This window comes from Mus caroli, unplaced genomic scaffold, assembly GCF_978045245.1.
Source record: "Mus caroli unplaced genomic scaffold, Mus_caroli_1 scaffold_1, whole genome shotgun sequence".
In the NCBI taxonomy this organism is placed as follows: domain Eukaryota; kingdom Metazoa; phylum Chordata; class Mammalia; order Rodentia; family Muridae; genus Mus; species Mus caroli.
The window spans coordinates 131,395,132-131,420,994 of record NW_028227256.1 but is presented as its reverse complement, the minus strand read 5'-3'; the positions used below and the strand labels follow the sequence as shown (position 1 = coordinate 131,420,994).

Sequence of the window (25,863 nt, the reverse complement as noted above, 5' to 3'; positions counted from 1 at the left end):
GTGGTGAAGGGTGAGGAGGGGACAGTGTCACCCCCCAACCCACACTACCTCGTGGCAGACAAGTGACACAGCCAGCTCTCCCTTGCTCTTGTCTTCAGGACTGGCTCACCCATGCCCCCGGGTTCTATCTGGGGATGCAGCCTAATGGAGAGTACCTGCTTGGCATGTACAGGGCCCTGAGTTTGATCCATGTACATCTAAAACCAAAACTCTTTCCATTTTCCGTTCTTCTTCTGTAGTGTTCTGTTAACTCAGGCCCTGCCATTGAACCTGTGGCTCTCATATCCCCTTTCTTCCCCTCCCCCCAAGGCTATGCTCTGCTGTTATCACCAGGTCACTGGCTCCTACTCAGACCTGAGACTGTGCTCCATGAAGTGTGCCCCCCACCCAGCTCCCCGGGAAGCCTCTTAATGCCTTAACTCTCCTGTGGCGTTTCATTCCTTAGCCCCTCAAAGAATATCAGGTTTTCTCTCCAGAAGAATTTTTGGAATCTTTGGTCTTGAATATTGATTATCAGTGTGTACATCTTCTGAGAAGATTCTGCTCAAGATCAAGGCTTCATCATCTTTATCTATAGTATCCGGGGTAGATAAAACAAAAGTAAGATGGGAAAACGACCAGAATGAATGAAAAGGAGAATGAATGAACCAACGCAGTGCCAGCTAAACTAAGAAGGAGTAGGATACCAAATGAATAGGACTTTAGCGTAATAAGGCACAGAACTGGGGGTCATAACCCAGTTCCATTTTTCATGCATAACCTTAATTCAGTTCACTAATTGTTTGGAGTAACTGATAGAGTAGGCAGGATGCTATCTGTCAATGCTGTGATGACAAAGAAAAACACCACATTCTTAGGACTGTAGAGATTAGCATTGGACAGATAGAATGTTTTCTCTGCTGTTGGACACGGATACGCTCTCTGTGTGCCTGTGTCTCTCTGTCTCTGTCTGTGTCTCTCTCTCACTCTCACTCACACACACACACACACACACACACACACACACACAGAGTACTAATGACACCACTGCTGTGTGTGCTCTTGTTCATGTTTCTGCATATAAATATGCCAGGGTTTATATCCTGGGACTTTCCAGTGTGAAATCTGAGTCTAATGAGTAAGTGCATATTTCTTTCTGTTTACATCTGGGTTACGTTTGAAACATTATTTTGCTTTTCCTTTTTTGCCTATCAAAGAACGATAAAAGTAGCTTTTCCTTGGTTTAAACTCTGATTTCCTTGCTGCTAGTAGAACATTTTCTCTTTTGTTTATGGGCTTTTCTGGTTTTCTGTTTCTTTAATTTTCAGAATATATTTTGCTGATTTGATGACATTGTTTTGTTGTTATATATCTTTTTTTTAAGTTCAGGTGTTTTCTGTTGTTTAATATACTTCTAGCTTCTCTTGTGATGTTTATGATTTTTATCATATAGATAGTCCATCATCTGTTTGTTATCCTTCTTATTAAGATTTGAGTTATTTCTCTGTGTATATGTTGGCTTTCTTATTTTAAACAGCAAGACAGTGATGGTGCCCTGCTCTATTCTGCATTAGGTGATATGTTGGAGACAGTTGGTCAGGTCTCGATGGTGTAGGCTGTGGGCACGCAGTAGAGCAACATGCACTGGCCTTGTTGGCATCGGTAACACCTGCTGTGACCAGTGAACTAATTGTAAAGTGACCTACATGAGCAAAGCGCTGTCATTTGTGAAAGTGGCTTTGGCTCTGAACACTGGCATGATTTTTCTTGAGCAAATGTTCAGAAGGGTGAGAACTCAAGAGTATACTCTGCTGATTGGAGGCAGGTCACAAACGACAACCACATTAGCTGTGCAGCAAAAAAAGAGTCCTCTGAGCCAGAGCTTTGTGCTGTAGAACATGGAGGCTAGAGTAAGGTATCTGACGAGTTTCTCTGTGAGAAGCCAGGCTTTGTAGGCCATACGGGCACCACTGTGTCTACTCACTGTCTGCAGCCCAGCATGGCAGCACCGGGTGCATAGCCCCTGCCTCAATGCTTATCAGTGACTGTGTGAGCCCTGTAGGGGACACATAACTCAAAGATTTACTGTCTGGTCCTTTTCTCCAGGAAAGTGTAGTACTCAGGCTGAAGACTTCACACCACTGACATTTAGGGCCAGATAACTCTGCCTTCCCTATGAAAGGGACATGCAAAATTGTCCCTGATAGCACTAGTCTAGAAGATTCGGAAATGCCACCCTACCCCCTGCTTGTGTCCTCTCTCTACCTGTCTCTGTCTCTGTCTCTGTCTCTGTCTCTCTGTGTGTGTGTGTGTGTGTGTGTGTGTGTGTGTTTGGTTATTGAGGTGGTAGTGTGGGTTCCTCGCTGGAACTTCAGCTCTGATGTCAGTGCTGATTAGCGTGCGCATGGCACATAACCTTTGAACTCAGTCACACTAAACTGAAATCAGACCAGACCTTAATATATTGCATATCCTAGTGGGCTGGTGGGTTAGTTGTCAGTCTGACACAGACCTAGACGTATCTGGGGAAAAGAACTTCAACTTAAGAATTGCTCACATCAGAAAGGCTTAGGGATGTATCTGTGGGGAATTCTTCTGATTGCTAATGATTGAGGAGGGCCTAGCGCACAGAAGACAGTGCCACCCCTGGGCAGGTGACCCTGTGTTATATAAGAAAGGTATGCTGCCTAGGAACAAGCCAGCAAGTGCCATTCCTCTGTGGCCTTGGCTTTAGTTCCTGCTTCCAGGCTTCTGCCTTGAGTTCCAGCCTTGGCTTCCCCAGATGGTAGACTGTAACCTGTACACTAAATAAACCCTTTCCTCCCCGAGGTTGCTTTTGGTCAGTGTTTTGTCATAATAGCAGAAAGCAAACTTAGATGTGGAAGTCTCCCTGCCCCTTAGGCAGCTTCTCAGCCTGAGCAGTGCTTACAGCTTTCCTCTCTCCAGCTTAACCCTTTATAGAGAGATGAAATTTGCCTTTATGTTCCCGTCATGTGTTCTTCTTTATCTGTCTCTTGTCCTCTCTTGGTGTCAGCAGCTGGCTGGGCCCAGCCTCCAGTGAGGCAGTATTTACAGCTTACTTGGGTGGATGCCACAGCTAGGGTAGCCCAAGGGCAGATGAAATAGCCAGAGCAGGAGTGCTGCGCTCTGTCTTCTCTCACATAAGGAAGAACTCTCCCTCTCCCTCTGTCAGATGACAAGCAGTATTGACTGACTTGGTACAGTATATAAAATATGCAGCTAATGGAATGGTATTTTGGGAACTATTAGTGGCACTGGCTTGCTGAGCCCCGGGATTCTGCCCTCCTCCCCTTCCTTTTCCCCTTCCTAGGAACAGCTTCTTAGCAAATTACAGAAGCTCTGCCTCTGGCTTGCTGGGTAGCAGTGGCAGTGCAGGCTTACTCTAGTTTCCAAGGGAGACGGGTGCTGAGACTGCAGCGTTTCCCAGCAGCCACTTACCTTTCTTGCTGTTCTTCTCCGTGCATGTCTTGACCTTCATTCTGCTATGCAGGCCTGCGCAAGAAGGTAACTGTTTTCTGGTAGTCCTCTGCGTCGGGGGGCGAAGGGAGAGCAGGGTGGTATGGGTAAAGGCATATGGATGCAGAGAGTATAAATACTGGAATTAGAAAAAAGGGCTCTGAGGTGCTGTGGTCTGTGAACATCTTCCTGTTTGCTGTACCATAAATACCCTGAAGATGGGAGCCCTAGTACTAGCTCATAAAATTTAAGATTACTGCATATAAAAGCATAAGGTTATAGTAATATTGCCTATGGGAAGCACAGAAGAAAAATGAAAACGTGGAGAAGAAAATGCAGTCAGTTGCTCTCAAACACTCTGTCTTCATGAATTCTGTTCAGTGTGTTTTACACATTTAAGGAGAGAGCTGAGAATGCGTCTCTTCAGACTATTACAGCACTCCAGAGCTGTGCTTCCCAGCATCACAGTCTGTGTTTTTGTATTGCTGTTTAAATTTAATGACAAATAAAGTTAAAAAGAATGTCCTCTGTTGTACTGACCACATTTAAAATGTGGCTGCTGGCTTCTATATAAGACTGACTATTGGACACTTCCATTATTATACAAAGTTCCATTTAAGGAACTAAAGGCCCATAGAAACCCATAGAAACATGGGAAGCTTAGTGCAGTCATACAAGTTCTGAATGTGGATTCAAACAACTGAGCTGAAAATGTACAGGAGAAAAACTATACTTGTTCTTAACGTGTACAGGCAGCTTTCTCTTGTTGTTCCTTAGTTTCACAGCATTTACATTGTATTGAAGTAAGCTAGAGATGACTTAAGGGATCTTTAAAGAGGATGCAGAACATGTCTGCCAATGATTCTACTATGTGATTCTATATGAGACTTGAGCATGCATGGCTTTCGGTACTGGGGGGCAGGGTTCCTGCAACCAAGCCCCCTGGACTATTTAAAGATGGCCTGTTTGGCCAGACCAATGAATAGGCTTTTAGCAAGAAGATAAGTGGCCTTGTTTCCACAATCAACATAAATATGGATTCATTATGGTTAAAGCTGACTGACATCTTGAAAAACACTTTGCCATCTTCTTTATTTTGTGACTAAGAGGCAGAAGAACTTAGCAGTCTTTTTTTCTCCTGTTGTACAATGTTAACCTCCCTAGCCTCCCATGCCATTCTGCATCTGACTGTAGAGTCCGTGTTCTCCAGAGGAGAGTTTAGTCCCTCATACTACTTGATTTTTATGGTTCTTTCACAGCAGCCTTATAAGGTGTCGATGGCCACTTGTGCAAATGTGAAAGCCATCCTGTACCATCAGACTGTTGAGTGAGTAACTCAGACTGGAGTGAGATGCAGAGGATGCCAGAGGAAGCCGTAAAGGTGGCTCAGCTACTCAGTCCTGCTGCTAAGAGCTTTGCATGTAGCTGAACTGTCATGATGCTTTGTCAAAGAAGCAAATGCTTCATTGTGGAATAAAGTAAGGAAAGTTCTGGACGCAGGAGAGCATCATGGTAATGTCTTTTGGTGAATAACCTTGTGATCTTGGCTATTTTTATGTTCCCTTGGGCCTTGGTTGTCTCATCTGCAAGGCAGGGATAATTTTATCATCTCTACCCTGAATCTTAGAACTAGATCAAAATTTTAAGTCCTTTAGGCATTGGTTTACTAAAAATAACTGCTAAGCGGGCAGTAGTGGCATACACCTTTAATCCCTATATTCAGGAGGCAGAGGCAGGTGGATATCTATAAATTTGAGGCCAGTCTGGTCTACAGAGCTTCTTCCAGGACAACCAGTGCTACACAAAGAAACCCTGTCTCAAAACAAAAACTAATGAATGAATGAATGATTGAAAGAAAGAAAACTACTGCTATAGAAGTTAGACTTTATTACAAGGATTTTATGAAAAGTTCTAAACCACCAAAGAAAAAAAAGAAAAAAATCCCTGAAAAAATATTTATTTGCAAAACAGAAAATATAAATAAGCTAACTATTACTGAATTTGAATATTTTACTTAAGACTTCCCTCCCGAGTACACTCAGGTAAATTTTATTACTGAATTTTAAAAGTTGTGTAGCCCAAATGATACATACATTATTACAGAAAGTAGACCAGCAAAGAACATATGAAACCTTAGCTCACAAAGCTGGCAATTAGAAGAGAAAAATCAGAAACCACATCCTTTTATGACTATGAGTGTAGAAATCTTAAGTTATATATATTGTGATACATATTGTATTACATACAATATTGCACTACATACATATATATTAGGTCTGAGGTATGGCTGAGCTGGTCAAATGCTGCCATGTGGGTTAGCAGCACAGCTGTAGTCCAGCGTGTCCTGGCATACGAGGATGAGCAGATCCCTGGGGCTTGCTAGCTACCTAGTCTAGCTGAACCCACGAGTGCCAGGTTCAGCTCAGAACTCTGTTCCAAAATAAGGTGGAGAGTAAAGGAGCCATGTGACATTAACTTCTGGCTTCCATACAGCACTGGGAGTGCACACGTATCTACACATTTGTATCTCAAGCTAAGTGTGTGGCTCAGTGACACAGGACTTGACTAGCATGCCCACACAGGCACAAAAGCAAAAACACAAAATTAAAACACAGAACCTGGGGCCTTCTGTTTGAACCTAGATAGTTTAAATAAAAATTGATGTGGTGTTGCCACACAAGCACGAGGACTTGAGTTCAGGCCCCCAGCACGTTCACTGGGGACGCAGGGTGGGGGGGGTTTGCTGGGTTGTACTGGCCAGCCAGTCTAGCCAATCACTGAGCTCCAGTTTCAGTGAGAGACTCTATTTCAAACAAACAACATATGAGGGCTAGGGAAATGCCTCAGTGAGTAGGAGTGTTTGCCACACAGTGTGCGTACCTGCACTCAGAACCTACGTAAAAGCTGGATGCTTATTTGTAACCCAGATGGCCCTACGGGGATGGGAGGTGGAAACAGGAGAAGCCCCTGGGCCAGCTAGCCTGTCTTATGCAGTAGGAAGGCTAGCCAGTCTAAAATGAGGTAAAGATAAGAAATGGTGCTCAGGTTGTCTCTAACCTCGACACATATGCTGTGCTATGTGTGCACAGTGATATCTGTACTCCTGCATTCATACACATGAATGTGTGAATGCACACGCACACACAGGAGAACAATAAAGACACTTGATATCCACCTTCAGTCTCCACATGTAGACACATGCATCAGTACACACCAACCTTAGCCAGATTCCTATAAGATTGGAAATTTTAGGTTAATTTGATGAGTGGTGTGTAAAGAAGCTTGCTAAACAGTAAGTCCCCTGTAGCGGGGAAGCTGAGAGCAGGGTCAAAGCATGGAGGCTTACCGTCACTGCCCCTTGTCAGCGTGTCCCACAGGTCCCTGTCACAAAGGTATCGAGAGAAAAGAGAGAAATAGGAAGGGAGAGGGAAGAAGCAAAATTCAGTTCTCCTTTTACAGATGGCGGGTGGTGGCACATCACATTTACAAATGTTTGGAGTGCTGTAACAGCATTCAGTGACTGTACATAGCTTTCTGGCCATTTTGACCTCTACTGACCTTTATTTTCAGCATTCGGGAATCCCTTCAGGATGCAGAGCACTTTCTCATTCCTCTCTTCTTAGGTCTTATCTGACTCCTGTACGGGATGAGGAGGCAGAGTCATTACGGAAAGCGCGCTCCAGACAAGCTCGGCAGACACGAAGGTCTACTCAAGTGAGCATGCCCCCCACCTCCTACCCCCTGCCCCCTACTCCCAGTGTTCTTTTGCCTTTCTCCTCCCCAGTGGAAGTGTGTAGCAAGCATACTAAAATGGATGCTTTTATTCATCACAGTTGTCACCACGTCTAAGGGTATACTGTGTGCAATCAAATCGTGTATGGCCGTCTCTACTCATGCCCCCCTCCATTCCTCCAGGCTCATTCCACCTTTGCTTAAGAACTTTTTTTTTTTTTTTTTTAAAGATTTATTTATTTATTACATGTAAGTACACTGTAGCTGTTTTCAGACACTCCAGAAGAGGGCGCCAGATCTCGTTACGGATGGTTGTGAGCCACCATGTGGTTGCTGGGATTTGAACTCTGGACCTTCGGAAGAGCAGTCGGGTGCTCTTACCCACTGAGCCATCTCACCAGCCCCGCTTAAGAACTTTTAAGAAGCCTTGTAGCCCTCCACACGGGACAGCCTCTAACTGGTAGCAGTTCAAAAGTTAAACATAGGCTTTCCATCCAACCCAACACACACAAACTACTCTTAGATAAGTACATGGAAACATACTTTCACATAAGAACTGTATAGAGAATTATATAACAGCATTACATTATTCAAAATAGCCAAAATGTACAACCAGCTCAGTATTGTAATCCCTAGCCCATACAGGGCACTATTATTTGGAATTAAAATGGAATGTTACAGGAGCTGGAAATCATTCTTGGCAGTTAGCACCTGCTGCTCTTGTGAAGGACCAGAGTTCGGCTCCCAGCACTCATATCAGGAAGCTCACAGCAGCCTGTATCTCCAGATCAGGGATCCTTAATGCTGAGGGTGCACCGAGGATGTCTGCCCTCCTCTGGGCATTCGCATACACATGCATAAATCCACACACAGACATACACATGAATAAACAAAATTAAAGTGGTGTTACAGCATGGATGAACTTTGAGAAAACATTTCAAATAAAACAAAGAGCCCATTTGTGAGGAGTCCATTGTGCGGTGTATCCAAAATGGCATAGCCAGGGAGAGGAAGAGAGGGAAAGAGGGAAGGAGGGAGAGGGAGGACTGAGGGATGGAAGGACGAATGGAGGAAGGGAGGGACAGACATGCTTAGGGTTCAAGGAAGAGGAATGGAAAGAGACTCTACTGGCTGTGGTTTTTGGGGGGATGATGAAAATGTCCTGAGAGTCGAGAGCAGTGACGGTGGAAAAGCTCAGAGCATCCTGATCAGAGCATCAGCTCACATACAGTAAAAAGAGAGTTTATATTTCAGTTAGAAAAAAGGTCTTTTACAGGAGCCATGAAAGTGACTTAAGGAAGAATGTGATGTAGCTCACACTATTTGCAGAGATTGGTGTAGGTAGAAGATGTTTGCCAAGCCAGGAAACCAGAAGACTAGTTAGGAAGCTGTTCAGAGACATCCCAGCTGAGGAGCGTGGCGAGGGCAGGACCTCAGGCAGCACTGGCCTTGAGTGTGGAGGGAAGCCTCAAGAAGGGCAGTGGAGGAAGCCGAGAGAGCAAGGAAGCAGAATGAAGAGAACGCCAGAAGACAGCAGCAGCATTGGAGATGAATGGAGACCTGTGTGGCAGAAAGGCGTGGTCTTTATTTCTTTATTCAGATGGTGTAGAAGGAGAGAGCGCTAATGACTGGGAAGGGGGCATCATACAATATAGCAGAAAGATTGTGTCTGTCTTTCCTGACCTCCCAGAATGGGTCTGTGTGTCTCTTCTTCCCATGGCATCTGTTCTCCATGCAGCCATGACTGTTCGTTGTTTCTCTCTCATTCTAGTCAATGCACACGAGAAAACTTGGCCAGCTCTACGTTTTTAAGTTTATGTTTAGCGGCGTCATTGAGTAATTCCCATCAGCACTGTTCAGCTCCAGAATGTTCTTCATCTTTCCAAACTGAAACTCTGTATCCATCAAGCAATCACTCTATGCAAAGCAAGCAGTATTCCCTTTTCTCTCTCTCTGAGTTTGACTGCTTTATGAATCATATAAATGAAATCACACAGCATGTGTCTCACATGTCTGACTCATTCCATGTGACATAGTGCTAGGTTAATTCCTGTTGTTCATGTGGAATCAGTTCACTTCTTAAGTCTGTATGTATATGCCACAATTTATCATCCACCTGTTAGTGGACATATAGATCCCACAATAAGCCACCGTGCAAAAGCTGTCCACAAGCCTCCAGACTCTGCTTCCAGTCCTTTGTGGATATACAAATATATATGTGTGTGCTGGCTTGTATGATAATCCTGTTCTTAATACTGAGGATGTACTATTCTCATAATAGCTGCCCTGCTTTCCACTCCTGTCGCCATCCACAAACATCCACATTTCTCTAGATCTTTCTCAACATTTGTATTATAGTTTGGAGGATTTTTAATATAATAGCCACTCTATTAAATATGAAGTAGAAGACTGACTGTAATTTTTTTTTTACATTTTAATTTTTTTTATGGGGAATCACACATGGAGTCCAGAGGATAACTTGTGGGAATCAGTTCCCTCCTTCTACCATGTGGATCCCATGTGTCAAACTCAGGCCCTCAGGCATGGCAGCATGTGCCTCTACACACTGGACCATTTAAATAGCCTACTGACTATATCTCTATTATCATCTTCTCCTTTAGTGTACAGTAGATAAATAATCAGAATATGTATGCATATAGATAATTGAATATATCGATGAGTGAGAAATAATAGTCTAGGAATATAGAATATTCTTATATGGTTTTAAATTTATTTATGAAGAGGCGGAAAAAGGTATCTGGAGAATGACTTATAGTTAAAAGTGGAAGAGCTAAAGATGCACAAGTGTCTTGTAATGAAAGCAGGCCTGGTGGGCAATGCTTGCAATCTCAGCATTTGGGAGGTGGAGGCAGTGAGAGCAGGAGTTGAAGGCCAGGCTCAGCTACACAGTGTAGAGGTCAGCCTGGGCTACATATGAAGGGAGGGGGGAGGAAAGAGAGAAAGAGAGAAAGAAAGAAATGTTGTAGAAAAGGACTCAGGAGAGAGAGCCAAGGTCCACATCAGAACAGGGAGGATCTTGAGACTCCTCAGAAGGTGTGTATGACCTCTGACCTCTGAAAACATTTTTTTAGGTTCTCAAAGGGACATGGAGTCCACAGGAGAAAAATTACCCAGAAAGAAAACCTCCAGTTCTGTACTGTGGCAGATGGCCCAGGCTCTGCCTTCTTCTCTGGGTCTCACTGCCCTCAGTCTCCTCCCACTTCCTCAGCTTTGCTAAGCTGCTGATGGACACCGGCATCATTCCAACCTCCTGTATCTGAGGCTTTGGACAGGCTCCTTTAACCACAATACCTTTTGCCCCTCACACCCGTCCAAGGAAGCACAAGCTAAGGTCAGAGGGCAACTTCATGTTTTAGTCATTGCCTTCTGGAACTGAGGCAGGGTCTCTTGCTCACCGCTGATCATAGCAGGCGAACTTGCTTCCCAGCAGTCTGTGCTTCCCATCCCGCCATGGGTGTGTTTACCTGGGTTCTGTGGTTCCAGACTCTGGTCCTCAGGTTCATTTATCCCTGTGCTGTTCTCTCAGGTCCCAGGGTTTCTATCTTCATGTGTACATAACATCTTACGATCATCTACTTTTTTCATGTAATTTCTGGTGGATGAAACGTTTCTTGAAAAGGTGAGCGAGGCCAGCAGCTAAGAGTGCTTACTGCCCTTACTTACCGAAGGCCCAGGCTCAGTTTCCAGTGTCTACACAGTGGCTTACAACCACCTGTAACTCAAGTTCCAGAGGATCCAACACCCTCTCCGGCCTCTTCTGTAGGCTCCAGCATGCACATAGGGTACATCAACTCTGCCAGCCTCACACACATACCCATAACTGAAAATAAATCTTTGAAGAAAGTTTCTTGAAAAGAATTTCTTGACTTGCCTCTGTAAGTTTAAGTGCTTAAAGATATCAGTTATTTAAAAGAGTGAATAAAATTATGAATTAGCTATTTTTTTTTAAAGGCAACGATGAGACTAGAGAGGGAGTCCTGCAGTGGAGGGTGCTTTCTGGTCTTGCAGAGAACCCCACATTGTCATCCCTTACTCCAGCTTCAGGGGATCCGGCATCCTCTGCAAGCGGTATACTTGTATACATACATAAGAGCATACATATACATATAATTTTTTAAAATAAAAAGGATGCTATGGGTTTAGTAATTAGTGCCTGCCTTCCAGCTTTGGGACATGGTCTCCTCCAAAGCTCTGAAAACATACACACTCTACGGGAATAATCTCACTCTCTCCTTAGGGCCGTCCTGCCCAGGTCTACCATTTGGCTTTGCCTCTGTCATACTGCTCCAGTGATCTCAGGGGGAACAGTAGTTGTTGGCACATCTCTGTGTGTTTCCTAGAGTTACTCAGGAAATGACAATAGAGAAAAAAAAAAGCCAATATAGCATTTCAGAAAGTTTGGTTGTTTTAACCTAGCTATGAATTTTCACCTTCTTGAACCAAGTTTTAAAAGTTTGGTTTTCCCAGTATTTACTGCTCAGAGAATAAGAGGATAATAACCATTTGATCTTGGGAGAGGATGAAGTGCACTCAGACAACTGAGCACAGTTTGGTGTGGACCAAGTACATCTGTAACAGTGGCTGTCACTGCTGACCTATTTTTGGAAGATCAAGTTAGGAAAGCTAAAGTTTTAGTTCAGAGTGTACACAGATTTAGGTCTGCGTTCTCTGTGCACCTCGGTGATTATTTTAGGCATGTGTTGCTAGAAATGGCCTGTTGGGAGATTTATTTGGGTTTTTTTAGGGGCAGTTTCTCTGCTCGAGAATTCTGTGTGTTAATGTGAAACTGTCTTTACCACTTGATATTTTCCCAGGGTGTTACCCTAACAGACCTCCAAGAAGCAGAAAAGACTTTCAGCCGTTCGAGGGCGGAGAGACAAGCTCAGGAGCAGCCTGGTGAGAAGCTTGAAGATCCTGGTGGCCTTGAAGGAAGCACCAAGAAGCAGGAGCCATCAGCAGCCCCAACAAAGGGAGCTGGTGAGGGCAGAAGTCTGGAGGAAGAGGTGAGCTCTTTTTGCTAGCATGCTCTGCCCACAAGCACGATAATTTAGTGAACCTTCATAAAGTGGTGACTTAAATGCTATTCTGCCTTGAAGTGAACAATTCCTGGAAGACACTGTGTGTTTGTAGCAGTCTTTGGTGCAGACCTGTCTGGCTGAAAAAGAAAACAAAAAACAAAAAAACGAAAGGATTTTAGTTCTTTAACTGATCAGTTTTCTCCTCAGAGTTAACTAATGCTTTTGAGTGAATGTCTTACTATTCTTTAAAGAGAGAATGTAGTATAATAATAACATACTAAGAGATAAGTGTTTTTATGCCAGACACTGTTTAAGGCATTTGAAATATATTAATTAGCATAATCCTCAGGAGACCCGTCTGAGATTGATATTAGCATTCCTATTTCATAAATGAGATAATTGAGTCCCACGGGCTGAGTAACTTACCTTACACTCGACACGTGGAGTAGTCAGCCAGAAAGGATTTGAATATAGGCAGTCTGGCCATACAGCTTGGTCAACATTAATGTGTTGTTTCCTAAACTCCTGGGAGTCACCATCTGTGTGGACATGTGTCTAGTGGAGGTGACATTCGCAGAGAGGGCCAAGGGTATAATTAGGGCAAACATGTTCCTGGTCTCCATGGTAACCGTTGTCCCCATCACTGTCATCACCGCTCCTTCTCTCTCACTAGTGTCCCAATGTAGGCCTAAGAGTGACAGGTAGTGTAGTGGCAACAACGAGGTGTCTCACTTGATGGCGCTCTGAGTGCTAAGTTTGGTGAACTAATATTACCATGCATCTCGTTTGTTAAGTTAATGTTTACCGAGTACTGGTTCCCAGATGGGGTTCAGGTACCTAACACACACTTTCTAATTCAGCTCTCACCATCCTGGCTGAGGATGGCTTATCCCTATTTTACAGATGAGGAGGCTGAAGCCAGAGAAGTTAACTTTTTCAAGTTCACACAGTTACTGCCTGCAGAGGATAGACTTTAAGCCAAGTTCTACCTCATTCCAAACCTTTTTTACTTGGTTGTTTCTGTCTTTATAGTTTATAGATTTAAAGGTTCATAACCTCCACATTGCGAGCCTAGAAGACTCTCCAGTTAACTATGATTTACTCAAAAAAAAAAACCAAAAAAACAAAAAAACAAAAACAAAAAACAAGAAGAAACCAGACATTTTTTAGTTTCAGGAAAGTGGTTTGGTGGTATAGCCTTCCCTAGTGTGTGTCAGGCCTTGGTTTGGTGTCTAGAACATGAGAGGAAATGAGCTTTTCAGCAAGTCTTATGGCACGCCCATGTCATCCAGACGTTTGCTCTCTGTCCTCAGGCCTCCACAACTCTTGTTCCCTCCCTCACACTCCTGAGCTTTTTATTTCCTGTGTCCCCTGCCTTTGAGCACTCCATCTTAAAAACACCACTGTTCTTCCCATTTTCAAGATCAAAAGAATTTTTATTAACACTGAGCACTTTAGTCATTTTAGCAACAGTGTCTCAGCTGCTGCGGTCATGATGGAATGCTCAGAGTAGGAGCGCAGAAGCTGCTGGTTTCTGACCACTTACTAACTCTGATGCAGCTGAAAGGCACCGACTGACCATCAGCAGTTAAGTCTCCTGAATATTGCAAAGACCCATTGTGAGGATCCCTAGTGTCTTTATCCTTTGAATTTGACCCCTAACATCTCATCCTGTGAATTATTTCCAGCCTATCTATCATCGCCTAAGGTATCCAACTCAACCAGACAAACCCACGACACCAGTTTCTCCTTCTGCATCAAGACCCTCACTATACACTGGTTCTCATCTACTGCGCACAAGTAGAGCTTCAGTCCCTGATTCTGAGAATTCAGAGACTACCACACACGCCACAGCGGCAAAGGAAATGGACACCAGTGGTATGTACAGCTTCAGAAGTCACTCCCCAGGGTGCATGCACAGGCTTTTAAGATCCACATTGTGTGTTATCTTTGGGCAGAGAAAGAAGAAGCTGATCTGGATGATCAGTCCTCTAACAGGCTGTCTGTCCGGGAGAGGAGAAGAGCTAAAGATAGGCGAAGAGGCACGGGCATTAACTTCTGGACAAATGACGTAAGTAGTCTATGGGGCACACCATATCACCTGTGGCTGCCAGCCTTTTCTGTAGAGATCAAAAGAAAGAGCACCATGAGATCCCATGACTCTCATAGAGATGGCAGAGAACTTTTACTAAGAAAAGACTCTTGTAGTATGGGACTTATTCCGTGTATTTCTGCTAAGTGCCTAGAGCAGTCCTGAGCACAATATAGGCCCTGTAACTGATAAACGATTGTGAAAGCTGGAGATTTGCAGCTATCGTGTGAACAAGCGGATATATTTGGCAAGCTTTAGCAGTCCTCTCTAATGGTCCCTGAGAGTCATGGAGTCAACAGTATCTTAAGACTACCTATAAGCTAAAATTCTATTTTAGGGTAATAAGATTTTGAAGGATGGGACTGGAGAGACGGCTCAGTGGTTTAGAGTCCTTGTTGCTCTTCCAGAAGAACCAGGTTCAATTCTCAGTACCCACATGGTGACTCACAGCCATCAGTAACCCCAGTTCCAGGGATCCAACAGGCACACACATGGTACACACACTTGCATGCTGACAAAACACTCAGATGTGTAAAGGGAATGCATCTTTTTGGAGTTTGGGGGGGAAAAACAAAACAGTTTAAAAACATTTCAAAGGGCTTAAAATCTGTTAAGTTGACACAAATTTATCTGACTCAGGATGACCTCTATGGCGGGAAAAGGATCAAATTGTAGAAAACAGGTCACCACTTACTAACTACAAACACACACTGTACTTTAATGCATTCCCACCATAGCTGCTTCTAACCTTCTCATTCAAGCCTGCTACTAGCATTTTTAAGCCAAATGGCCAGCATCCTAACCCAGGGGCCCCTGTTCCTAATGACCAGTTTGAAAGTTAGGTAAACCATTCAGTGTGTCAAGAAATTTAATAGTAGTTATCCATTACAGACTATCTTTAGTGAAAAGGCATTTCCTTATCTTAGGACTAATTCATAGTGTTTTGGATTTGCCAGTGGGGATTGACCTCGGACAAACAAACACTCTACCAAGAAGCTGCATCTGCAGACCGTAGGCTAATAACTTTTGACAGAGTGAAATGAAGTCTTGCTTTTTGAAAAATACCTTTTCCTTGCTGTATTTGATTCAACATATTTTACCACAGTGATGCTTCTAAGCCCCCTGCCTGTGGCACGTGTTGAAAGTGGCACTGGTGGCATCACTTGGCTTTCAGTCTCATTGCCCACAATTGAAAGGCCAAGTGTAATTTGTAGGAGCTGAGCTTGCTGTTTTCAGAGAGGTCTGTGACTATGGTCCCTATGGCTTTCCTCATCTTTCCATTTCAGGAAGATGAAACAGATGTCTCTGAAGAGGTCAAAGAAGCATTGGTAAGTGACTGACCGACCAGTGACACACAGTCCCTTCAGGGCTGTCTTGCTTTGTGGCATACAGTTTTAGGAGATGAGCCGCTCTGGGCACATGTGTGTTGAGGGTGAAGATGAACATTCCTCTGTGAAGTGAGGCAGGCCGCTCACTAGTGCTACTTTTTCCTGTCCTGGAGCACTGCTCACATCTTGAACAGCTTTCTAGTATTAGGCTGTGCTAGCTGCCAGTCACCAACGCTGATACAGGCTCTGCTTGTTGTGTCTCTCGACTATTACTTTGGATAAAGTACTCAGAAACTGTTGGAAGAAAAGAACAAAGTAATACAATTTCTAATGGTTCTCCTCTAACGGAGAAGAAATAAATATAGAGAACATAAAATTTGAGGCTGTTTAAAAGTTATTTATCTTTATCTTTGAGTGAGGGCAAGCACCTCACCTCTTTTGTAACTTGCCCTTTTGAAGCCAGGCACCTGTGTCCCTCTACAGTGAAAGTCCTATACCCAGCATTACCCATCTGAGCGACTTTCATACCCCTGAAACACTGAGCTATTACTTACAGGAAAGAGGGAATTTGGTTTTGGTAAACATTTATACAAACCCATGTCCTTCGCTTTTCAAAGCATGGAAAATCATAGCCTGCTAGCGCTGTGCAGTACTTACACTCAGAATATACCTCATGATTGTTACAGAAATCAGCTAGCTCATTTTACCAATATAGACATAAGTAGTAAATCCTCATTGTTCTATCTAAATAGTTAGAACCCCAAACAGTAGTTGTGTGGTGGCATGTGCTTATAATCCTTTATGAGTCTGTGGTAGGAAGAGCACAAGGTTTTTACTTTTGGGGGGTGTGTGTGTTCGTATGTTGGGGATAGGTGTGGATACATTTGCATATGTGTGCACAGGCTTTAATGTTTGCAAAAGGATTTCTCACTGAACCTGGAGCTCATTCATTACTTTAGACAGGCTGGTTAACAAATTTTATGAATCCTCCTGAATTCCCCCCCCCCAAGTGCAGAGATTATAGGTATGCAGTGCTGTCTGACCTTTGTAGACACTAGGAATCTGAACTCAGATCTGCTTTACCAGTTAAGCCATTCACTAGCTCCTATATGGCAAATTTAAGGTCAGAACAGGCTACGTAGAGAGAGACCTTGTCTCAAATGGGAGGGGGAAGGCTAATTAATAATAATATAGGTAAGAATTGTCTTCCTTGATTGATGTTGAGGCTATGTTACAAAGATGAATTATGTTGTTTCCAAATAACACAGAAAAATCGTGTGTGTGTATGTGTGTGTGAGAGACTGTGCATGTATGCCAGCAACTTTCTTCTTTAAGGGATTTGGAAAGGCTTTTAAAAGAGGCAGAAAGGTTCCTTTGGGAAATTGTGCTTAAACCAAAATCTGAGTAATAGATTACAAAGCACTGGAAAGGCCCAGAATCCCCATAGAGTTAGTACAGGCCATTTAGATCCTAGGAATTACAAGGCAGATTTTGTTGTCATAGAACATCTTTTGCCAGTAAAAAAAAAAAAAAAAAAAAAAAAAAAAAATCTCTGTCTGTAGTAAACTTCTTGGCACTGGAAAACCTTAGCCTAGGGTACGTGAAGTAAGAAGAATTAAAGTGATCTTGATACAGTGCTTAGAGAATTTCTTTTAGGGAATTTCCTCTTAGAGCATTTCATTTTAAGACTGTTGAATTAAATCCATGGAGAAGACTTTCTGGTCTGTGTAGAAAAGCATGGACTACTAAGGCTTGACACAAAAGTTATTTGTCAGGTAAAGAATATCCCATTTATCCAATCATTTGTGGATCTAGTAGTGTTTCCCATATATCAGGTAGACTCCAGTGTTAATCTAAGCAAACAATACCTCTAGCTGGATATCTAGGTGTCTTAGTGAGGGTTTATACTGCTGGAAGAGACACCATGCCCAAGGCAACCTTTATAAAGGACAATATTTCATTGGGGCTGACTTACAGGATCTGAGATTCAGTCCATTTGCATCATGGCAAGAAGTATGGCAGTGTGCAGGCAGACATGGTGCTGGAGGAGCTGAGAGTTCTACATCTTCATCTGAAGGAAGCCAAGAGCAGACTGCCTCCAGGCAGCTACAAGGAGGTCTCAAAGCCCACCCCCACAGTGATGCACTTCCTCCAACAAGGCCACACCTCCTAATACTGCCACTCCCTGGGCCAAGCATAGTCAAACCACTGACACTAGGGTTGGCCCAAGCACCTGCCACGAGGCGCCATTTCCCTGCTCTACCTGGAGTTCTGCAAAGGAAAGGCTCCTGCTGAGTCAGCCTAGGTGAGGCTGCCTTTTAAAAATAGCCTTGTGTTTGCATATTCCATTACTTGGTATCCATTCTCCTTCCTAGCTCACTCTTTGCTAATTCTAGTCAGCATTTTCCATATGGGCTCACAGAAGAAATACTTAGTAATGACCCAGAATAAATTGTTACGATCCTACCTAAAGATAGTTAGTAGTATCTAATGACCCTTAGGACCACTCTCTCTCTCTTTCCTATAACATATTGTCCCTCCATTAAGCAGTAAAGTTGACTGGGCTTCACAGCATCCACTGTGCTAGTCAAAAAGGGGGACTTGCTGTTGAGGTCGTCCTGTTGCTAATCAGTGTGGATATTACTGAAAAGCCAGGGCAGTTCTTCCCTCCTTGGCTTTGGTTCAGTGAAACTGTATCTACTATTGCTCTTCTCTCCTTCTCTATTGGCAATACTTACTGTTTTTAAAGTTGACCCCCGCCCCAAGACTCTGACATCTGTTTGTCAACTGAAATGTCATTTATAGCTAATAAAATATGTAAATGAAAAATGCACCATTTAAGGAATCTTGACCTGTACCTGCCAGGGTAACTACCACCTGACAGGATATGTAACCTTCATCACCTCATAAAGTTTTCTGTTGTCCATTTTCAGTCAATTCTTTGATGCAAAAGACCATTTTTCTGATTTTTTTCATCCTAATTTTATATGGACACATTCAGCGATATTTAATTTTAAGAAAGTAACTTCAGTAGTTATTATCTCTACCATATGTCTCCACTTGGGATTAGAGCAAGATGATTCCCAGTCTATATGATTCTTTCCTCTCTTTTTAAATATTTAGGAAGATCCCTTAGTGTCTGGCCACCTGCCAGTAGCACTGTATGGCTAAGAAGGCCATCTGTGTGACCTGAGCTCTGCTGATGTCACTAAAATCCATCCTCTCTTTAAGTACTGATGAAATTGTAACCAAGATTTATTTACATGAGATTCATAGCCAAGGACAGTGCAGATGTTTTCTCATGCACAGAGTAGATGATGAAGAAGACAGTCACATGTTATTGTTCTTGTGTCTGTAAAGAACACAATAAGAAGTCTACAGACCTTGCTTAATAAGTAAATAAATGGTCACAACCAACCCCACTGGTCAATCCACCAGCTAGAGAAACTGGCACAGACTGTGTAACCTGAAATCTTAGTTCCCCCTTGTTTAAACAGTTCAGTTTCATAGCTGCATTAGGTAACAGGTCGTCTCTGGAAATCTTTAGATACCTTGTCTTACTAAGTCAGAAACCCCTGGATTAAAATGTTAATATGAATGCCTGTATTCCAGAGTGTGCGTGATGCTCTCTATAGAGCAGTCCTTCTCTATCCATGGGGAATGGACACCTAAACCCCCAAGGGCTGCCTAAAATTGAAAGTAGAGCTGTACGGTCTGTGCTATGCTTTCTCTTGTGAACCTCTGATTTTAGCCTGCAAGTTGGTCAAGGTAAGCAGCAATAAAATGGAGTATTTGTAGCTGTATACTAAATAAAATGAACATCATTACTCTTATATTGCAGGATATCACTTAGTAAAATAAGGGTGACTGGAGCGCAGGTACTGGAATCTTGATGTCTTTGAAGTTGAGCTGATTGCTAAGAAGGCTCTGAAATGACTAGGGGGAACATGGCAGATCCTGGACAAAGAAATAATTTGTGTTCCAGGCAGGACAGAGCAGGATCGTGTGAGATTTTAACACACAAGTTTTAAAATGTGTGAGTTGACTAGTCTGGAATTTCCACTTAATATTTTCAAGACCGTCTGACTATAAGTAGCTAAACCTAAGCAAAGCTAAACTGCAACAAAGGTCTGAACGGCTGTTGTGGTGGGGGCAGGCCAGAGTGTGGGTGGCTACTGTGGTGAGGTCACCCTAGAGTATCCGCTCTGGACAGAGCAGCCAGAGGCACAGTGCTTGGATCCTTTCCATCTGTTCCTGCCTTCATCTCTGGCCTGTCTTTTGCTTGACATGAAGTTTGCTTGTTTTTCCCCATCTGCTCTTGTGGGGCAGGCAGTCTGTTTCCCAGCCCAATCCTGTTGTATAATTGACTTTATCACTAGAGGGCACAAGTAGTCAGCAGAAAAGACTTTAGTGAGCAAGCAGAGCGATGCCCTAAAAAGCAGCAGAACCAAAGACAGATTGCTTTTGTTCTAAAGGAATTGTTGAAGAAGCTTATTCAGTATAGTAAAGACATTTCCCTTGTAACTTTTTGTGTCATGAGTTACAAGATAATTCAGCAGTAACTTGGTTCAAGAACCTACTCTCATAGTTAAAAAAAACTAAGGCCTCCACATCCTTGCCAGAATCTGCTGTCACCTGAGTTTTTGATCTTAGCCATTCTGATTAGAATCTCAGGGTTGTTTTGATTTGCATTTCCCTGATGATTAAGGATGTTGAACATTTTTTTAGGTGCTTCTCAACCATTTAGTATTCCTCAGTTAAAAATTCTTTGCTTAGCTCTATACCCCATTTCTAATGGGGTTATTTGGTTTTCTGAAGTCCAACTTCTTGAGTTCTTTATATATGTTGGTTATTAGCTCCCTATCTGATTTAGGATTGGTAAAGATCTTTTCCCAATCTGTTCGTTGCTGTTTTGTCCTATTGACAGTGTCCTTTGCCTTACAGAAGCTTTGCAATTTTATGAGGTCCCATTTGTCAATTCTTGATCTTACAGCACAAGCCATTGGTGTTCTATTCAGGAATTTTTCCCCTGTGCCCATATCTTCGAGGCTCTTTCTCACTTTCTCCTCTATAAGTTTCAGTGTCTCTGGTTTTATGTGGTGTTCCTTGATCCACTTAGACTTGAGCTTTATACAAGGAGATAAGAATGGATCAGTTTGGATTCTTCTACATGCTAACCACCGGTTGAGCCAGCAACATTTGTTGAAAATGCTGTCTTCTTTTCACTGGATGGTTAGATAGAGGAACACTCCTCCATTGCTGGTGGGATTGCAAGCCGGTAATCAGATTGCAAGTCTGGAAATCAGTTTGGTGATTCCTCAGAAAATTGGACATAGTTCTACTAGAAGATTCAGCAATATCACTCCTGGGCATATACCCAGAAGATGCTCCAACTTGTAATAAGATCACATGCTTTACTATGTTTATAGTAGCCTTATTTATAATAGCCAGAAGCTGGAAAGAACCCAGATGTCCCTCAACAGAGGAATGGATACAGAAAATGTGGTACATTTACACAATGGAGTACTACTCAGCTATTAAAAACAATGAATTAATGAAGTTCTTAGACAAATGGATGGATCTGGAGGATATCATCCTGAGCGAGGTAACCCAATCACAAAAGAACACACATGATATGCACTCACTCATAAGTGGATATTAGCCCAGAAACTCAGAATACCAAAGATACAATTTGCAAAACACATGAAACTTAAGAAGAAGGAAGACCAAAGTGTGGATACTTTGATCCTTCTTAGAAGGGGAAACAAAATACCCATGGAAAGAGCTACAGCGACAAAGTTCTGAGCAGAGACTAAAGGCATGACCATCCAGAGACTGCCCCACCTGGGGATCCATCCCATAAACAACCACCGAACCTAGACACTATTGCAGATGCCAACAAGAACTTGCTGAAAGGAGACTGATACAGCTGTCTCCTGAGAGGCTCTGCCAGTGCCTGACTAATACAGAAGTGGATGCTCACAGTCATCCATTAGACAGAGCACAGAGTCCTCAATGAAGGAGCTAGAGAAAGTACCCAAGGAGCTGATGGGGTTTGCAGCCCCCTAGAAGGAACAACAATATGAACTAACCAGTAACCCCAGAGCTCCTGGGGACTAAACCAACAATCAAAGAAAACACGGAGAGACTCATGACTCTAGCTGCATATGTAGCTGAGGATGGCCTAGTCAGTCATCAATGGGAGGAGAGGCCCTTGGTCCTGTGAAGGCTCTATGCCCCAGTATAGGAGAATGACAGGGCCAGAAAGCAGGAGTGGGTGGGTTGAGGAGCAAGGGGAAGGGGGAGAGGATAGGGGATTTTCGGAGGGAAACTAGGAAAGGGAATAACATTTGAAATGTAAATAAAGAAAATATATAATAAAGGAAAGGAAGGAAAAACTAAGGCCTAAAGATGCTAGTTACTTGGAGGCATGAAACCTCTAGGTGATCCTGTGGCTTGCATCAGGGAACCTTTTTAGAGACAGTAGTAACACAGACCAGTAAATATGGCTTACATTCTTTGCCATACCCCTGCCATTGGGATTTTCTACCTAGCAGGTTCCATGTTTGAATTGACTTGTTAGTAGCTTTGACCTCCTTGAGTGAAGGATCTTTCAGAACTTGAAGGCTGTTCAGTGGGTAAGAATCCCTTCACATAGGTCAGTGTCTATCTCGGTCAGGAAGTAGAATTAACATTCTTTGGTTAGGAAAGTCCACCCCCACCTGTAATTCCCTAAAGACTTTTTAGGAGAATCAGGTGATAGTCAGTCTGAACAAATTCACTGAAAGGTTGCCCTCTACGTGGGCAGTGGAGCTATCTTAATCCCGAACAGAACTAAGAGATTGAACCAACAGCCAATCTTTAAAGCATCCTTACTTTGTGAATTTGAGGTATCGACCTGTTCTAGATAACTGTTAGCCTGCTGGTGGAGAGGTCTGTTGGCAGAGTGCTCTAAAAGAGGTAAACAATCTAATATACGTGCTTTCCAACAAAGTGAACAAGAGTTCAACTTAACTTTGCTGGCAAGGCTTAGTTCTGAACGTTAACAAGAAATCAAAGTCGGGCGTGGTGGTGCACGCCTTTAATCCCAGCTCTCAGGAGGCAGAGGCAGGCGGATCTCTGAGTTCGAGGCCAGCCAGGGCTACACAGAGAAACCCTGTCTCATAAAAAAACAAAAAAAAAAAAAAAAGGAAAAAGAAATCAAAGCCCCAGAAATGTCTCTAACGCTGACCACTAAGTCCACTTGGTACTCTGAGTGTTTCCCTTTGGTTGGGATCCTCCTGTTCTCTCTCTAATGCTCTTATGCACCATTTGTGGTCAAGCATTTTTCTAGACTCTGAGGATACAATGAGAAAAAGCGCTGTTCTTGTAGAATTTACTTTCCAATAAGAGAGACCTGCAATGAATACATACTTAAATAGGTGCTAAGTGCTATGGAAAAGACAGAATAGAGAGGAAAAGTGTTGTGTTGACCGGAGCTTCACGGTATAAATAGGGCAGTCAAGCTAGACTGTGTTGACAAAACAGGATTTGGGCATAAGGGATGGGACGTGAGAACCTATATTGGATATAGGAGGGTAGGGCGAAAGCAGAAAGAACTGCAGCCACAAAGACCCTGAGGCAGGTGTGCCTTGCGTGTTTGAGGACAGGCTGAAAACACAAGTGTGGCCTTGGCAGAATGAACAAAAGGGCAGACAGAATGGTCGATGTCACTGTAACAGCTTCAGGCTTGATTTGCAGATGTGGGTCTCTGTTGCAGGTTTTTTTCCACACCTGAGTGATGTGTGTACATATGTTTTATAGATTCTGCTGCCGTACTGAAGAACGTACTCTGAGGGGCTACATCAGTTAGGAGTCTGGTTCCATAATACAGGGAAAGTGAAGGAAGCTTTAGGACCAAGCTGAGAGCAGGCAGAGTCTGAGGAGTCACATTCAGGATGCATTTTGAAATTAGAACCACCTAGATTTACTGTATTAACTGTACTCATACTGCATAGAGTATGAAGAAAGACGTGAAGGCGGACACCAGGGCTAAATCATTGCTAAGAGTAGAGCCTCATAGCTGTGATGGAGAATGCTAAAGCAAGAACAAGTCTGGCAGAAGAAGAGCAGGCCTCTGCTGCCAGGTTTAGACATGTGAGCTTTCTGGGTTCAACTGACATAGTTTTACATGGAAATGTTAAGAGAGCATGAGTATGTACATCTAGAGTTCAAAGTTAAAGGTCCAGGCGGGATTTCTAAACTTGGATGTCAGGAAACAAACAGATCATCTCTAAAACCATGGGATTGGATGTAGTTACCAAGAAAATAACTCCAGAGAAGGATGAAACCCTAGAGCACTCCAAAATTCAAAGCAAGAAGACTGACAGCTATTATGGGAGAACAGCCTTGCCTCTGGACTTTAAGAATATGAGTGATTTTGCTCTTTTCCAAATTAAAAACAGCAGTACAATAAGTTGTTTTAGATTTGTTCTTGGCCATGTTTTTTACTTGTATAATGATATTAACCATAAAATGTGCTTGTCCTTTTTTATCAGAGTGGTATGAGAGAGCTGAGTATCCCAGAGACTCCTGACACCCTTTGAAATATAGACCATGTCCAGAGCACTGAGTCTGTTCTTGAGGAACCACAGGAGGCTGCAGATTAAGCCATGCTCATTCTTGAGTTGACTCACCTCTTAGTTAGTTCCCTTTGCACTGTCTTATCTTCTCAGCTTTATTAAAGTTTTATTTACTAGCTCTTCCATTTCAGTTATGAAGGTTTTTTTTTTTTGAGAAATATTTATTTCTAGATGCTATTGAATTCTAAAGTTTGGTTTAGTTGATTTGAGCCTGATGACCCATGTCTCCAGAATCCACAGTGAAAGAAGAGAACCACTCTCAAAAAGTTGTCCTCTGACCCCCATCCCTGCACTGTGGCACATAAAGACCCACGACTTTTCTCTGTCACACACAGAGACACTGGCTACATGGTTAAAAACAAATAAAAGTCACACAGAGGCCCAGAGATGAAGTGAGGCAGAGATGGCAGCATTCCATTCCCAGCTCCCACTGTCCCACCACCTGCCATTGTATGTGTGTGTCTGCTATTTACCATGCATCTCAGACTGCGGTGACACACAGTGGGCCAGAGAAGAGAGTCCAGACCCAGGAACTAAGTTCCCTGCATTTAAATCCCGGCTTAAACTCCCAACTATTTTGTATAAGACACTTCTCGTTGCTTCAGTGTCCTCATTTGTAAATTAAAGCTAATTATAGTACACACTGCTCCGCTTACATAAGAAAACTGAAGCTGCTACATGTAAGTTACTAATGGTGATTCCTAAATTCCTAAGTCAGTCATAAACATGGCTTTTGGGACTTTCATCAACCTTTAAAATTGTGTATTTTAGTTATCTACTAATTTTTCCTTTAGAGAAAAAAAATGTGAGACATAAAACCCAGTTAGATTCCTCTGTAACTCTAACAGGAATACCTAGAGCCCATGCTGTCCACCCTCCTTCCTGAATACTAGGATTACAGAAGTGCTACCATGCCTGGCTTTCTGAGATATTTCGAGGAAGGTTTTAGGAATTGCTGAGTTAGAGGGGGGGGGGGGAATGTATAGAGAAGAACAGGACTGAATGTTTCAAAATTTCACTCAGAATCCCATGAGCTTCCAAGCAAATCATATCCTAAAATTTCTCTGTGGGTCAAGCCAGCTTGCAGGGTTCAACTTTAAGTACCGTCCTGTCTTGCTTCTCTTCTGCGGATTTTGCAGCAGCTCTGTTTAGACAGGTCCTTTCTGGTTTTCTCCCCTCACCTCTCAGGATGAATTTGCACTATTTCTCTAACCTTTCACAGCCGCTCCTGGCTATTTGCTGGATCTTTCTCTCAAGCAGTATCTTTTAATCTTTTACTCAATCCCATGAAGCACCGCTGTCTGTTGTTCACTCTCCACCGATGGGCAGTGGCTTGGCCTTTCTCCTTTTAGGTAAAATCCTAGGTCTGTTTTGCTTTTTCTTCTCTATTGGGGCCTGATTGCCTAATATGGTAAGGTATTTCCCAGGCAAGACTGTACTGTTGCGCTGGAACAACAGCTTGCCTGAGTTTAAAGACACGGTAGGTAAGCTATCAGATAGACCTAGTTATTTATGTAGTAAAGCAATATTTTTATAGGACACTATATAACAACCACAACCTTTTTTTTTTTCTTGGTATGCTTGTTCTCTTGCTT

The 25,863-nt window shown here is 43.0% G+C and overlaps 1 protein-coding gene across 5 annotated transcripts in view; it reads left to right on the top strand.

Moving 5' to 3' along the window:
* Positions 1-25,863, top strand: part of Ppp1r12b (protein phosphatase 1 regulatory subunit 12B) — a 205,600-nt gene that overhangs the window by 109,664 nt on the left and 70,073 nt on the right. For all 5 annotated transcript variants that reach the window (XM_085841323.1, XM_029477954.2, XM_021161359.3 and 2 more), the window contains 5 exons: positions 7,080-7,170; positions 12,024-12,212; positions 13,916-14,105; positions 14,186-14,298; positions 15,606-15,647. In XM_085841323.1, the coding sequence (XP_085697449.1) occupies positions 7,080-7,170; positions 12,024-12,212; positions 13,916-14,105; positions 14,186-14,298; positions 15,606-15,647 (625 nt within the window). The remainder of the gene's footprint in view (positions 1-7,079; positions 7,171-12,023; positions 12,213-13,915; positions 14,106-14,185; positions 14,299-15,605; positions 15,648-25,863) is intronic.